Consider the following 17,124-nt stretch of genomic DNA (forward strand, 5'->3'; position numbering starts at 1 on the left):
GCTACAATGGCTATGTTCTGCCTCCATTGTTGAAGGCAGCAACGCTTCTGAATACCAGGTGCTGGAAAACACAAGAGGGGAGAGTGTGGTCTTGTGTTCAAATCCTGATTGCATGTTTCCCGCAGGTATCTGAATGGCCGCTGTAAGAACAGGATGCTAGACTACACGGGCCGTTGGCCTGATCCAACAGGCTCACCTCATGCCCTTATGTACAAAACAGCAGATGGCTGGAGACAACACATAGGTTTTCTGTCTTTTCTGAATGGCCATGAGATCTAGAAGCTTGCCTCTTTTTTCTTTTTTAAGGGATTTTAAGAACTCATACAAAGCTAAGGGTTTTAGAATGTCGAATTCCACTGAGAGCACACAAGCGCAGGGCTGGTTTTAAGACACCGTCCTCAGTCTAGCGCTCAAGAGGGTCTTGTTTTCAAGGTCGGCAGGAAGAAAGACGGCAACTCGAGATGATGATCAGCGTCTCGACAAAGAGAAAAAGTATTTTCAGAATGAGGCATCTGTGCTGCGAGCCATTAGGGGGCCCCTGACAGATGCAATCTTACCAGCCTCCTGGTGCGGTTGAAAAATACAGGCACAGTCTCTTTCTTCTCTGGGACAAGGATTAATGAGGACTTGGGACGGCTCTTAGACAAGCAAGCAAAGGCTGTGAACCTCTTCCAGCTCTGCAATTTGTCTTGGGCTGACGATTTGCATCGTTTGCATGTTGGATGGGTTTTCACCACCATCACCCGCTCCCCAAGCTGGATTATGCCATGACCCAGCCCATTAATCTCCCCAAATAAAATAATAATAATAATCATTATCATCAGAGGCTTGCGGTAGGGGGAGGGCGGCGAGATTCTTGGATGACGGCCAGGGGTAAATTAATATTTCTTCTTAAGTACCCCGGCATCTAGGGACAAACCTTTCCAACCACACCTACTCGCGCAAAACCCATTTAGAATTACTTTGATCCCCTGGCTTGAAATCTCAGCAACGGCTGAAGGATGATAATTGTGTGCGCTTAACACAGAGGTCCCCATCTGTCTCCCGCACAAAAGTGCTTCTGTACAAACTGGGGGGAATAAAGGTGAAATGGGGAGCAAAGGAGGAGAACGGCCACACCATCACCCCCGTTTTCTCATTTCCTAATTCCATTAAGAACATAAGAAGAGTCCTGCTGGATCAGACCGGTGGCCCATCTAGCCCAGCTCCCTGTTCTCACAGCAGCCAACCAGGCGCCCCAATGGGAAACCAGCAAGCCGGATCTGAGCACAAAAGCATCTCTCCATTTCCTGTGGTTTCCAGCAACTGGTATTCAGAAGTGTTGGTGCCTCTGACCTCAAAGCTGCCTTACATTGAGCCAGACCCCTTGGTCCATCTAGCCCAGTGCTGTCTACACAGACTGGCAGCGACCGCCCAGGGTTTCAGACAAGGAGACTTTCCCCAGCCCTACCTTGAGATTCCATTGTGGGTGGAACCTGGGACCTGCTGCATGAAAAGCAGGTGTTATACCACTAAGTTTGGACCCTTCCTCCCTGCAGAAAGATAGCTCTGTTCTCATGGCTCGAAACAAAAGGCTGAATTAAGTAGGCAGCTACAGGGCCAGACCATTGGTCTGCCTAGCTCACTGTGCTGGAAACTTTATTTACAACATAACATAACCCCCCCACCCCCCCAATACAGAAAACCACCCTCATTAAGCGTGAACATGACATACAATGAGCATAACATACAACAATACAAACAAACAACCAAATAAAAGACTTCCTTTATCCTGTATCTGGCCTCCTCGTTTACTTCTTATAAGCTGTTTCCTTTATGAATAATTATTAAGATTTTTCTAATTATAACTTTAATATCCACAAAGTCTCCAGCAGACATTAATCGAAACAAGTCCAGGTATGTATTTTAGGGCACTGTTTTGTGAAGTGTTCTCTGCATTTTCCCCGTGCTTTTTGAAACTCTTGTCTAGTGTGATCTCTAATTGCCTCTGTTAATCTAGCCAGTTCAATATACTCTAACAGTTTGTCTTGCCATTCCGTTTTTGTTGGCACAATTTCTTTTTTCCCAGTTTTTAGCAATTAGGATCCTTGCTGCTCCCTTGGCATAGAGGAATATGTGTCCTGTGTCTGTTATCCGTAGTGGAAAAGCTTCTGTATTTTTCATAAAGTTATACTTAAACATTTTTTTAAGCTCACTGTGGTCCATATTAAGTAGCAGTGGCTCCCCAAGGTTTCAGGCAGGGGACCACCCAAGCCCTACGTAGAGATCAAAGAATTGTAGAGTTGAAAGGGACCCCAAGGGTCATCTAGACCAACCCCCTGCAATGCAGGAATCTCAACCTGGTCATCCAGGACCTCATCTGCAGCAGCATTGCTGGTCATTCCCCAATTGGTCAGGCTCATTTGACAACAACAAGAAACTAAGCCTTAATGACGACAGCCTAGTCTTGTGGAACACCCTGCCACTAGAGATCCAGCAGGTGCCCTCTGTTTCAACTGCGTGCTGAAAGCTTTTCCATCCTGTCTGATTTACGGAGGCAATTAACAACACGCCTTTGCATAATAGTTAGGCGGCTTCTGAATTTAACTTTTCCATATGGTTTCTATTGTATGGTTTCATGTACAATTGTTGCAAACCGCTCTGATTATTTGTTTTTTAAATAGCAGAATATAAACGAACCCTTTGGATAATAAACTCTTTGGAATGAAAAGGATGGGAGCCCTAGCCTGATCCACAACACCAGATCCCTCCCCATGCAGAGGCAAAAGACAAAACAAAATCATCTTAAAAATAAGATCTGCATCCCAACAGAGAACAGAACTCTCTCTCTGACTCTCTGTCTCTTTACCTTTGATTTCACGGCAAGTACGATTTTCGGCAACGCGACAACCAGACACTTCAAACCGATGGTGAGGTATTTGAGTACAAAGTCTGTGATCCCCACAATCCACATCAGATCGAAGAAATCCAGCTTCTCCAAGTTGGGTCTCAGGAAGATGAGGCTGAAACGGGCAGGACAGGAAGAGGCGAGTCTTTTATTTATTTATTTGGACACTTTACACACCAATTCACTTAAACAGTCCACTAAGAGGTTTTCAAAGAAACAGCTTCCTAAACCCTGGTTTGAAATTGGCTCGTTTCAAGTAAAGCAGAGTTAAGATTAACTGCAGTTTGCTCGGTTCAGATAACCCAAGAACATCAAAGCTTCTAAATTCTTTCCAGATGTTGTGGAAACAGAAGGGGAAATGGATGAGACTGCTGGGCAGCAGGGTTCCGGGAGGAATCTAGTTTGTTCTCATCATGCTAAAACATGGGTAGGCAAACTAAGGCCTGGGGGCAGGATCCGGCCCAATCACCTTCTCAATCCGGCCGGCGGATGGTCCGGGAATCAGCGTGTTTTTACATGAGTAGAATGTGCCCTTTTATTTAAAATGCATCTCTGGGTTATTTGTGGGACATAGGAATTCGTTCATTTTTTTCCTTCAAAATATAGTCCGGCCCCCCACAAGGTCTGAGGTACAGTGGACCGGCCCCCTGCTGAAAAAGTTTGCTGACCCCTGTGCTAAAACATAGCTTTATCATGACATTCCAGCAAAGTCACTGTAAAAGGCAATAGAAAGCAAAGCAGGAACTAACATATTTATCGCACAATTCTTGAGAAACAAGATTTTTCCAATAGGCAGTAGAAAAATGAAATAACAGCCTGAAATCTACATAGACGGCACACTATAGAAGAGGAAATAAATGCAAAAAGACCTTAGCAATCCTAGATCTATCTATCTATATAGAATAAAACTCTGTTGAACTTGATGGGACTTACTTCTGGGTATACATGTGTCTGATTGGTGTGGAAGGGGTTGATCAGTAAGGAAAAGAATAAAAAGGGTGGACATGGATGGAAAATTTCATATTTTTCTAGAAGAAGTTGTTGATAATGTCTTGATCACTTACAATTATAGCAACAGCTATTTGTATGAATAATCAGTTATATTTAGATCAGTTTTTAAGCATGCAATACTTTTGTAATACTGTTGTGAATCTGTCATTTTTTTAAAAAAGGAATCAAGGAACGTTCTTCTCAACGAAGACTGAAATCTCGCCACAGTTTTTTTTAATTAAGTTTTTCTTGGTTTACAAAAGTACAAGCATTGTCTCTTTTCTCGTGTTGTAACGCCTTTTCTATATATCAGCTACATTCAATATGAGACATTAATTAGTGTTGCTTTGAGAGTCTATTGTTCTGCAGAGTGTGGTCTGTGAATGTAGCTAGAGAGGGGAATTCTCCGCATTGCAATCACACAGAAAAATAGATTTGCAGAGTAAGAAAGTAGCAAAATTGTTTCTTGCAGGAAGAACATAATTTTGATAGAAAATTTTAAAAGTCCAACAGCCTATATTCCCATGCTTTACTTTGCTGCGTATTTTGTGGTTTTAAATCTCTGCTGGGCTTCTCACACTAAAGAGTACAGTGGTACCTTGGGTTAAGTACTTAATTCGTTCCGGAGATCTGTTCTTAACCTGAAACTGTTCTTACCCTGAAGCACCACTTTAGCTAATGGGGCCTCCTGCTGCCGCCGCCGCACGATTTCTGTTCTCATCCTGAAGCAAAGTTCTTAACCCGAGGTACTATTTCTGGGTTAGTGGAATCTGCAACCTGAAGCATATGTAACCTGAAGTGTATGTAACCTGAGGTACATACATTTCTTAATTTTGGGCTCAAAAAATAGGGGTCGTCTTACACACGGAAAAATACGGTATGTATGTATGTATGTATGTATGTATGTAATGTCTGTAACCTGAAGCGTATGTAACCTGAAGCGTATGTAACCTCAGGTACCACTGTACTTGCTCCAAAGCTGGACCTTGGCATCCAGGGAATTCTCATTTGATAACTTTTTTTCTCCCTTGCCAACACACAGTCTGGAGGTCCTTTGCTCTATCTGCTTTAACCCCAGGCAAACCCCTTTCTGCAAGCAGAGTTGCACCCACACTTCCGACAGCAACTGAACAATCTGAAGCCTCATTCCCATCACATTCCCAGGACGGTTAAGCACTGGTTTTGCTTCCTAATTAGGCAGCGACTGTGGAATATGGTTTCATGCTGGGTGGGAGCATCAACGGGCTTGTTTGCGAAGTAAATAAACGAATGGATGGGGATAAACAGAAATCAAAATACTCACAATATGGGCACATCACAATGGAAATTAAACCCTAAAAACAAAAAAACAATCGAAAATGAGAGACCTACCAAAATGAAAACCCAGCAACACAGAGATGGGAATGAAAGAAATTGATTTTAAAAAAGCAAGCAGGCAGACACACACAACTGAATCCACAAATAAATTAGATTGGGGAAACGGAAAGAAAAACAAAAACAAAATAGCAAATCTGAGCAAAGAGAAAGTCAACCAAAGATCCAGGCTGATGTCTGTGCTTTCTAAGTTTATGAGGTGAAGATAAACCACCCTTCCTTCCCACAAGGCAAACCCCCCCCCCCCCCCCCGATTTCCATTTGATACCAAACATCACTCAGCTTTGCAAAACATACCTGCGGATTGTCATCCAGGGCCCAGAATATCCAGATTAAGAGATGGCCTTATTTTAGATCACAAAGCCCAGTGCTATGATTTGCACACTCGAATCCATCTACACCAGCAGCCTCATGCCGCTTTAAACAGCCATCGCTTCCCTCCAAAGAATCATGGGAACTGTAGTTTGTTCGGGGTGCTGAGTTGTTAGGAAGACACACACCCCCTCCAAATCTCTTCAGAGAGCTACAATTCCAGCAGTGGTTTAATAGTCAGTCCCCTTTCCCAGAGAATTCTGGGAACTGTAGCTCTGTGAGGAATATAGAAGTGGTGGGGAGGCGTCTCCTAGCAACTCTCAGCACCCTAAACAAACTTCCTTGGGAAGAAGGATCGGTTGTTAAAGCACTCCTGGAATTGTAGCTCTGTGAAGGGAGAATAGGGAGAATAGGGGGTCTTCCGAACAACTCTCAGCACCCTGAACAGCTATAGTCACTGTGGACAATGCTGAGCTGAGATGTAGGCCTTTTTTGTGGCAGTAATCACACACATCTTGTCGCTCATGGCAGCCATTTTGTGCTGGCACCCACATTTTCATCAATATATGAGCACAGGGACACCTTTTATTTTTTACCAAAAAAGGAAGGAAGGAAGGAAGGAAGGAAGGAAGGAAGGAAGGAAGGAAGGAAGGAAATGAAACACTGGCTAGGTATAAATAAAATTTTATTATTATTATTATTATTATTATTATTATTATTATTATTATTTAGGTGAATCAGTGGTCTGACTCGGTGCAAGGCAGCTTCCAATGTTTCAGACGCTGGAGAACTCCAACTCCCATCAGTACCACCTAGCAAGGCCAATGGTCACAGATAATGGGAGTTGTAGTCCAGCAGCTCCTGGAGGGATGCAGGTTCTCACACCCTTGTTTATCTGGCTGTGAGCTTTCTCCAAGTCCCTTCCAGTCACACACAAGCAAAAAAAAGTGCTTCTCCCCCTTTCATTCAATCCCTCCTTGCTCTTCTGATGAGCGGCTGACTACCTGTTTTTCTCAAGGGTCCAAGCCGTTTTGCTTACCTGTTGTACAACTGCTGGGAGCTGAAAGTATACAGCAAGTACAGGGTGTTCCCTGTGAGGAAGGCCAGGATCCAGAACACCACCAGCACAGACCGCTTTTCCTGAGGAGGAGAACAACAACAACAAAAAGCCCAATGTGTAATTCCAGAGACTCCAAAGATAGTTCTCTGCCACCATGAGGTCTAGCAACTTGCTGTATGAAAAAAAGAACTCCCAAGACTGCTGAACCTACTTATCCCTGTCTCTGCTTTCATTGCCTATGGTGAATTTTAGACTGTAGATTCCCTGGGGCAGGGATGGGTCCTCTCCAGTTCTAAGGAAGCTCATAATGTAAAACAAAACAAAACCTCACACTTTTTTGTTATGTAATCACAGAAAAATAAGCAGCAAAATTCAGCTGATCTTGACATTGCTTGTTCCCAGTGCCTTTCTATGGAGGATGTTCCTATTGGTTTGAAACCTATCTTAGGAAAGGAACTCCTCTTAGCCCTTGGGCTTCATTATGCCAGGAGTCCAGAGATCTCCCTTCAGACTCTTCCACCCCACTGCCAACCACCAACCACTGTCCAGAGGCGTCCATGTTCCGCAACTCACCTTCAGGGACACCTGTTCTCGGAGAGTCGAGTTTGCATATGCGAACGTGCTTGCCATGCCGATGCACAGAGCAATTCCTACAGAGAGAAAGAGAAACATGACTTGTACATCTACCACAGGGGTCACCAACCTAAGGCCCATGGGCCGGAAGCGGCCTGTGGAGGTTGTTTGACCGGCCCACGAAGAAATTGGCTGTAGCAACATTCTGCAGCCAATCGGAAGTTGCACTTTGTTTTCAAACATTTTGGAAGTCGAAAGGACTTCCGGAATGGATTCCATTCTACTTCCAAGGTACGACTGTAGTGTTATTATCCTAATACATATATAGATGTCAATAGCCTCCTTCATTCTGTATGAACTCATTTCAAATGTTGTCATATTTATCCAAACAAAAGGAGTGTCATCCTACGGTCGGTCCATTGATTACAGTGCATCCTATTTTTATACAGTCGTTCCTTGGAATCTGCTCCGGAAGTCCATTCAACTTCCAAAACGTTTGGAAACCAAGGCACGGCTTCCAATTGGCTGCAGGAGCTTCCTGCAGCCAATCAGAAGCCGGAGAACCTGCATCGGAAGTTTGGGTTCCAAAGAATGTTCGCAAACCGGAACACTCACTTCCAGGTTTGCAGCGTTCAGGAGCCAAAACATTTGCGTTGCAAGGTGTTGACTTCCGAGGTACGACTGTATTGTAAGATTACTGTATGATCTTGGAAGGTTGTATAATCACAGAGGTGTGTGTGTGTGTGGTTGTGACTGCCATGAAGGGCCCGAACTCCTGGATTTGCTGCTACACTACAGTGGTACCTCTGGTTAAGTACTTAATTCGTTCCGAAGGTCCGTTCTTAACCTGAAACCGTTCTTAACCTGAAGCACCACTTTAGCTAATGGGGCCTCCTGCTGCCGCCGCACGATTTCTGTTCTCATCCTGAAGCAAAGTTCTTAACCTGAAGCACTATTTCTGGGTTAGCGGAGTGTGTAACCTGAAGCGTATGTAACCTGAAGCGTATGTAACCCGAGGTACCACTGTACTGGATTCACCAAGTTCTTACATTTGCTCCAAGCATCGAACGAGAGGCCTTACCAAGCTTATGCTGGAAACAGACTTTCGCCAAGAGGATCATGATGAATGGGAGTCCCTTCTGCAACCAGGAGACGACCGCTTTCAGCTCCGAAAGAGCAGGGGCTGGTGTCCCGGGCTGATCCTCAGGCCCCTCCTCGGTGTGTCCGTGGCGGTCGCCGGCGGCCATGTGCAGTAGGGAGGAACCGCGCTGGTGGCTGTGGTGGTAGTGGTGGGGTTGCTGCCGGTGGTGGAAGGGACCTCCCTCTGGCCGGCTGGGCCCCTCCTCCCGCGAGGAAGGCATCTGGATGAACACCTCCCCGCCTCCGGCTGAGGACCCCAGGACCAAGCTGGATTGGAAAGGGGTGGCTGCGATGGTGCCTGATGGGATGCCCCCCAGTCCGGAGAAAAGCTGCTGCGGCGAGGGAGCTTCCGTCTTGAGACCTTCGAAAATGCCGCCTTCATCCACGCTCGTCTCGGAGGAGATGGTTTGACTCCGGCTTCTGGTATAAACACACAAACATACATCCAAGTAATAATACAGTGGTACCTTGGTTCTCAAATGCCTTGGTTCTCAAACGCCTTGGTTCCCAAACACCGAAAACCCAAAAGTAGGTTTCCAATTTTTGAACGTTTTTTGGAAGCTGAACGTCCGATGTGGCTGTCAGCTATTGTTTCTGGGGTGCCTGCACCGATTAGAAGCTGCGCCTTGGTTTTTGAACATTTTGGAAGTCAAATGGACTTCCGGAACAGATTAAGTTTGGTGCTTTTGTTTGGATTACGTTTGGTGCTTTTGCTATATCTTTTGTGTTTTCGTTTTTGAGGCTTTTTCGGTTAATTTGTTTTTGTGACTGTGTGGAACCCAGTTCAGCTAATGAATAAAAGCCCCCCATCCAAACAATGACTATCATCAGTGCAGGTAAGAAAAAAAATGAATTTTAATTTTTATCATCTACAATACTTATTTATTTTATAGTACAGTACATTGATTATTGCTTTCATTTTATGGATCAATGGTCTCATTAGATAGTAAAATTTGTGTTAAATTGCTGTTTTAGGGGTTGATTTTAAAAGTCTGGAACGGATTAATCCATTTTGCATTACTTTATATGGGAAAGCATGCCTTGGTTTTGGAACGCTTTGGTTTTGGAACAGACTTCCGGAACGGATTAAGTTTGAGAACCAAGGTACCACTGTATTATTATTATTATTAATAATAATAATAGTAATAAGGAAAGAAAGAAAGAATCAGATTAAACTAAAATTTGTTTAATCAGGTGCTAGCTCGAAAGCAAGGAAAAAAACTTTCTCCTTATACACCTGGTAGATCGCTGCAGTCTGTGGAAAAATCTCTCCTGCCAGCTCCAAAGATCTCAGAGGCCCCTTGCTCTGAGGTGACTCCCAAAAGGGATTTTATTTCATTTTAAAAAATAATTTTCATTGGTTTTACAAATACAAAGTAAAAATAAACACAAACTAACAAGAACATGAGGGACGCGGGTGGCGCTGTGGGTTAAACCACAGAGCCTAGGACTTGCTGATCAGAAGATCGGCGTTTCGAATCCCCGCGACGGGGTGAGCTCCCATTGCTCGGTCCCTGCTCCTGCCAACCTAGCAGTTCGAAAGCACGTCAAAGTGCAAGTAGATAAATAGGTACCGCTTACTAGCGGGAAGGTAAACGGCGTTTCCGTGCGCTGCTCTGGTTCACCAGAAGCGGCTTAGTCATGCTGGCCACATGACCCGGAAGCTGTACGCCAGCTCCCTCGGCCAATAAAGCGAGATGAGCGCCGCAACCCCAGAGTCGGCCACGACTGGACCTAATGGTCAGGGGTCCCTTTACCTTTTTAACAAGAACATATCTGTGTGAGGAGCTTCTCCAAATCCTGAGACTTCCTTCCATCCCCTCCATGGAGTCTTATTTTAAACATCTACAACTGCATATTCATCTGCACTCCAATTTTCATATCAAACCATAATGTCCTTAATATTTTTAGCACTACAAGCAGGTCAAACCCTGCTCTTGTTTTTCCATCTGCTTACGGTGGTCTCCTAAATAACTTTAAAAATTTCCCCATTCTTTTATAACAACAGCCGCCCGGATGTTATTAGCCCAAAGTTGGAAAGAAGACAAAGTCCCGAACAGAGAAGAATGGCAAACCAAGCAGATGGAATATGCTGAGATGGCAAAGCTGGCTGGAAAACTCAGAAACCAAGAGGACAAAAACTTTATCCAAGAAGGGATTTTAGCTGCTGCAGGGATGCAGGTGGTGCTGTGGGTTAAACCACAGAGCCTAGGGCTTGCCGATCAGAAGGTAGGCGGTTCGAATCCCCGCAACAGGGTGAGCTCCTGTTGCTCGGTCCCTGCTCCTGCCAACCTAGCAGTTCGAAAGCACATCAAAGTGCAAGTAGATAAATAGGTACCGCTCCAGTGGGAAGGTAATTCGCGTTTCCGTGGGCTGCTCTGGTTCGCCAGAAGCAGCTTAGTCATGCTGGCCACATGACCCAGAAGCTGTATTCCGGCTCCCTCGGCCAATTAAGTGAGATGAGCGCCGCAACCCCAGAGTCGGCCATGACTGGACCTAATGGTCAGGGGTCCCTTTACCTTTACCTTTTACCCCTGCTCTGTGAAACAGCATCCCAGTCAAAATACAACAGGCGCCAAGATATATACACCTTCCAGAAACAACAGCATTTTTGTTCTGATAGGCTTTCCCAGCTGGAGAAATGGGTCTGTACCACTTGTTAGGGTTCCAGTTTTGCTTTTAAATCACAGCATCACAGAAGTATAGCGTTGGAAGGGGCCCAAGGGTCATCTAGCCCAACCCGCTGCAACGAAGGAATTGCAGCTAAATGCATTTGTGGGTTTTGTGGCTCTAATTATCTCATGGGTAAATCATCTCGGGACTGTGGTTTAGAGGGGGATTGAGAAAGTAATTGGAAGAAGGAGGTGGAGGAGGAGAAAGATCTTTCAAAACACAACTTGTTAAAAGAAGAAGATGATCAGCAAAAGTCTGAAGCCACAAAGAGACACATGGGAGCTGCGAAATCTCTCCCGGTTGTGGATCCATCCCCTGCGCCCCAACTCCTCCAAGTTTAGAAACAATGTGTGCAGCCAGGCAGGCCCCCTATGGAGTTCACCAGCCTCACTGGACCTCTTTATCGACTCCAAGCATCTCCCAAGTTACACAAAGCCACTGCTTCTCAGATATTTTTATAGCTACTCCTCAAAGGCTAGGTTCACACACAAGACACACAGGGAAATAAAACAGTTAGTAAGATACTTTGTCATGTGGCTTTATGCCCCCACCTCCAAATTAACGGGGCAACTAATCGGATCTCCCAGGGCTCAGGAATTAAAAAATAAATCACAAACACAGATATCTCCATGCTCTTCCCTAGGAACATGTGAACCACGTACACAGCATCTCAATTGTCTGGTGAGGTCGCAACAGCCCGATCCAATACTATGGGGGTCCTCTAGGGTAACACTCCCATATGAGGCACCCAAGAAAGGCTTGGCAGAAAGACTTCTATCTTTAAGTGGGGGGTGGGAGCAGTTGTGCATTTATGGTTCCTTTTAACCTGACACGGCTGAGTTTGCTTTGTGATATGGATTTTTTAAAAAATTCCCGCCATGGCCACTTCAATAACACCTCTGAAATCTGCCGGCAACCAATCAAAAACAGCACTGAAAATTCTAAAAGAGAATATTTAAACCAACAACCCACAATTAAAAGAAATGCAACAAAACCTCTTGGAGGCTTTTGTGATGAAGCGGCATATACAAAACTCTGTGAAATAATTAACGACAACAGGGAAAGCAACAGGGGCACATGCCAAGTCCCGAGTCCAAAAAGGGTTCTGTTTTTACCAGTTTGCTCAATGATGGAATTGAGGGGGACAGCAAGGCCTCCACTGGCACCAAGTTCCATAGGTACGGAGCCACCACCGAGAAGGCTCTGCAGCAACTTTCTTCAGGCAGCGCCTTCCATAGAACATAAGGGCTCATATGAAAACAGGCTGCAAGGTTTGCAGGCTTAGGCCATAAAGCAGAGAACCTGTAGCCCCCTGGATGTTGTTGGACTCCAGCTCCCATCAGCCCCAGCCATCATGGCCAATGGTCAGGGACGGTGGGAGTCGTAGTTCCCCATTCCTGCTATACCTGGTTTGGGTCCATTTGGATACATAAAGCACCACCTTCTCTTTTAGAAACCTATGTGTTGTTTAAGGCAGCACTGAGAGCCAGTGTGGTGTAATGGTTAGAGAGCTCAGCTAAAATCTGGGAGACCAGGGTTCAAATCCCTACTCAGCCACAAAGCACATTGGGTGACTCTGGGACAGAATCTTTTGTCTCTTAGCCAGTGTTAGAAACTCAGTTACGTAAGTTAGACACCAAATGGCTCTGTAAACCAAGGTTACAGTCACCAAAACGGAATGTCCAGTTGCCATTTGGGGGCAAGATGGCTCTAAAGTCTTATTTTTCAAAGGATGGACTGACTGTGATTGATTCTCAGTTAAACATGTGGCTAGTTCAGATGACAACCTTGAGCTAAGTTCGGAACTTTGAGAACTTAAAAGAAGAAAACTAACTTGATCCAGGGACAGTCCACATATCTATCAGCTGATTCCAATCTCTTTTTCTTAATGAACCATTCATAACTGTCAAGGAACTGCCATCAGCTCAGAGGCGAGAAATAGAAGGGCAGTTGTGTTACAGGGAGCCTCCAAAAATCTTGTGAAGCAGTTCCTCTTCCAGAGAGGAGAAAAGCCCCACCTCCAGTGGAGAAGAGGTGCAAGGACCAGAGAATGCTAGTGTGAGCCTTAACGCTGCTCCTGAGCAAGCCGGAGGGGGAGGAAAGCACGCCCTTGCCATCACCCATCCTGCGCAGTAGCCTGGGGCGCAGGGAGCGGTGGAGACAGTTGGGGGTAACAAAACTTTTATGCTGGGGGAGGTACAAAAAAAGACCACTCCCGGATTCTGCTAGCGATTGAGCCAGACATGAGCTTTGGGGCTCTTCACTGTAAATAGTCCGCACCAAAATAAAGCCTGTAAAACACAGGTCAGAGTCCTGCCTGCTTACTCCCGAGCAACCGCAACTCCACCTGGCAATAATGTTAGAATATTCTTCGCAACTGTGAGCAGGGCAGTGGGGTGAAGACAAGCTACAACAATGATCTCTCACGTTGTTCACTGCTCCCGCTCAAGCTGCACAGAAAAAAACATCTTGGTTCCTGAAATTTTGATTGTGCAGGTAAAACAGATCAGATAGAATTCTACAGGATGGGGTATTAAGTGTGTGGAAACAAGCAAGATCCGATGATCCCCAGGCATACGCCTCCAGATGGTGGAGATGTCAGAAGCCATCCTGGCACCCAGGCATCTTCACTTGGTCGCAAATGGCCAATAGCTAGGTGCAAAATGCGCCTGGCACCTGCCTAATTGTGAACAATCCTCTTAGCCTAACCTAGAGTTGTTGTGGGAATAAAATGGAGATCAGGGGAACCACATATGCCACCTTGAGTCGCTTGGAAGTGTTTACAAATCCAGTAAATAAACTGTGGCCTTTCAGATGTTGCTGCGGGACTCCAATTCCCATCCGCCCCAGCCAGCATGGCCAACACTCAAGAATAATGGGAGTCCAACAATATTTGGAAGGGCACAGGTGTCTCCACCCGCATCCCTAGTGAGTGGTTAAGATAGAAGGATGCCGTACATTTAAAACAGAACTAACCTTTCAGGAGGCAGGCTGTCCGTGATGCTGCTGTGCCGTCTCTGCATCTTCCTTAAGACTTTAAAACACAACACACTCAACATTAACGTGGCAGATCAATGGTGGCAGCGAGGAAGTAGTGGCAAGGACTGGAGAGACTGCTCCAGCACAGACGGGGCCCCCATTCACTCAGTGGCAGGGAGCACAAAACTCTTACTGGGAAGGCTGGACAAAGATCATACCACAAGGAAATGGGTACAGAGCAAATCTCGGAAGCTCCAGGATGAACGCGATAGTGGCGCCCAGGAGAAATAGATCTCTGGAGGGAAGTCAGCTCTTATCCTTCAGGTCAGTAGCTGCATCAAAAGCTGACGACCGCAGCAAGTTTGTGATGCAAGGAAGGGAAGCAGTCCTTGAGGAAAGCGATGGAGAAGTGGTGGCTGGATTGGAGCATCAACTGCGTGGTTCTCCAGATGTTGCGACCCTGGGAGATTTTGCAAAGGAAAAAGAAATGAGGCAAGAAAAATAGGAAGGAGGGGAGTCAGAAGACAAAGGGCTTCTCGCAGCACAGCCGTAAAGTGATTTGATACCACTTTAAATGGTTATAAAAAGGTAAAGGTAAAGGACCCCTGACAGTTAAGTCCAGTCGCAGACAACTCTGGGGTTGTGGCGCTTATCTTGCTTTACTGGCCAAGGGAGCTGACGTTTGTCCGCAGACAGTTTTTCCGGGTCATATGGCCAGCATAACTAAGCCGCTTCTGGTGAAACCAAGCAGTGCACAGAAACGCCGTTTACCTTCCCGCCAGAGTGGTACCTATTTATCTACTTGCACTTTGATGTGCTTTTGAACTGCTAGGTTGGCAGGAGCTGGGACCAAGCAATGGGAGCTCACCCCGTCACGGGGATTCGAACCACCGACCTTCTGATCGGCAAGCCCTAGGCTCTGTGGTTTAGACCACAACATCACCAGCATCCCCTTAAATTGTTATGGCTCTCTGCAAAGAATTATGGGAGGTGTAGTTTATTAAGGATGCTGGGAGTTGTCAGGAGGCTCCTATTCCCCTTCAAGAGCTTCAGTTCCCAGAGTTCCTTGGGAAGAGGGGCTGACTGTTAGGCCACTCTGACCAAATGAGCATCCCCTCTCCCCAGAGAACCCTGAGAATATAGTCCCGAGATGAGGAACACAAATCTCCATCACGGAGTTCAGAGCATCCTCAGAAACTACATATCCCAGGATTCTTTGGGGGAAGCACACTTTTGCTTCCATTCTAACCGAATGCCAGCTCCCCACCACCTCTCTGCCTTGACTGTGACTGAGGTTTTCAACTATACTATCTATTTATAGTACTTGTCCCCAAGACGTATCCAAACACAGGCTTTTATATCTTGGGCGCCGCTGCTTTCTGCGCTGCTGCTTTTAGCATCTCCTGGTGCTTTTAGCCTGGTTCTCGTCTAGTGCTGTTTTAATTTGTTTGCAATTTCATGACCACTGTGTATTTTTCTTTTCTTTTTACATTTTATGGCTTTGCTTTGAAAACATTGTGCACCATCCAATGAACTTAGAGGTTAACAAATGGCAGAAGAATGCTGTAAACAAATAAATAGAGAATTTAAAAAAGCAATTCACAAATACTTTCAAGGAAAGCACAGACAGCAAAATACAGTTACTGATGCAAAAGTATTTCCAATACAAAGCTATAATCATGGAGTGACCTGCCGTAGTCCAGACTGGATTTCAGTTGCGCCTGAAAACCTGAGACAAGATGCATCTTCTCCAGATAGGGTCACAACTGGTATGTTGGTTAAAAAAAACAAAAACATGTCCTGCCCATCACTGTTACCTGAGCTTCCCAGTTAATGCCAAGTCTAGAATTCTTCCCCCTCATTCTACATATGGTTCTTAGCTGTAGTTTTTCACTGGAGGTGAGTGGAATTAACTTGATAACTGCAGCACCCTTCATCATACTTAGGCTGTGAGAACATCATACAGCCCCCCTGCACCATAATTCTGGGAGCTGTAGTTTAAGGGTGCTGGGAATTGTAGATCTGAGAGGGATAAACTAGAGTTTCCAGCATTCTTTGGTGACTGAGAGTGTGTGCTTTTAATATACAGTGGTACCTTGGGTTAAGAACTTAATTCGTTCTAGAGGTCTGTTCTTAACCTGAAACTGTTCTTAACCTGAAGCACCACTTTAGTTAATGGGGTCTCCTGCTGCCGCCGCGCCGCCGGAGCACGATTTCTGTTCTCATCCTGAAGCAAAGTTCTTAACCCGATGTAATATATCTGGGTTAGCGGAGTCTGTAACCTGAACCGTATGTAACCTGAAGTGTCTGTAACCCGAGGTACCACTGTACCACCTCTGAAACAGGAAGAGGCCCTATTCCAAGACAGACCTGTGGCCTGCCTAGCCCAGTTTGTAAACACTGACTGGCAGCAGCTCTCTGGGAAATCTCTCCCAGTCCTACCGACATTGGGGACATGAACCTGGGACCTTTTGCATGAAAAGCATGTGCTCAACTGCTGAGCTACGCATCTTTCCCCTTGAACGCTCCCCTATCCATACAAACAAAATTTATCCCTGCACATGCAAGAACAAGCAGGTCAGGATTCTGGGTCGAGACTCCTCCCCGATGGGCTGGTTGTTATGTCCCAAACTTGGTAGGGAGGAATATACCCTAACGCCAGCAGCTAAAACAACAGCCTGAAGTGGTCCAGGCTTTCCACCTCAGTGAGATCTAGGCCCTTGATCAAAGCATTTGGATGTTCCTCTATATTTAGAGCGAGAGATAAACCTGGCATTCAACACTGGGATGTCTTGCTGCTTGGCCAGGGGCATGAGATGGGGGCGCAAATGAAGGGGGGGCAACCTTAACCCTCCCAAGCTTAACTCCCCCCCCCCATCTTTCTTTACTCCTGGCTTATTTTTATTTTCCAACCAAGAAAGGAGACGATCGTCTTGGAACTCCCAGCCACCCATAAAGCAAGAGAGCGATCAGAAATGAATGGAGGAATAAAAACATACACCATCACCATCCCTCCGCGCCTGATGGAACATTATATTACCTGGTCCCCGGGCTGCGAGGCGGATCGGCCCCTCCCTCTTTGCTCCTCCCTCCTTCCCTCCCCCGCGCTCCCCCACGCACGTGACTTCCGTCTCCA

General features: G+C 45.8%; 1 protein-coding gene across 1 annotated transcript in view; it reads right to left on the bottom strand.

The window, feature by feature from the left end:
* Positions 1-17,092, bottom strand: part of RNFT2 (ring finger protein, transmembrane 2) — a 30,530-nt gene extending 13,438 nt beyond the window's left edge. Inside the window, exons 1-6 of the mRNA XM_028709670.2 lie at positions 17,029-17,092; positions 13,986-14,448; positions 8,278-8,756; positions 7,197-7,273; positions 6,603-6,703; positions 2,849-3,002 (exon numbers count right to left, since the gene is read on the bottom strand). Of these exons, the coding sequence (XP_028565503.2) occupies positions 2,849-3,002; positions 6,603-6,703; positions 7,197-7,273; positions 8,278-8,756; positions 13,986-14,068 (894 nt within the window). The 5' untranslated portion in view covers positions 14,069-14,448; positions 17,029-17,092. The remainder of the gene's footprint in view (positions 1-2,848; positions 3,003-6,602; positions 6,704-7,196; positions 7,274-8,277; positions 8,757-13,985; positions 14,449-17,028) is intronic.
* Positions 17,093-17,124: the final 32 nt, after the last annotated feature.

Source organism: Podarcis muralis, chromosome 16 (genome assembly GCF_964188315.1).
Source record: "Podarcis muralis chromosome 16, rPodMur119.hap1.1, whole genome shotgun sequence".
NCBI lineage: Eukaryota > Metazoa > Chordata > Lepidosauria > Squamata > Lacertidae > Podarcis > Podarcis muralis.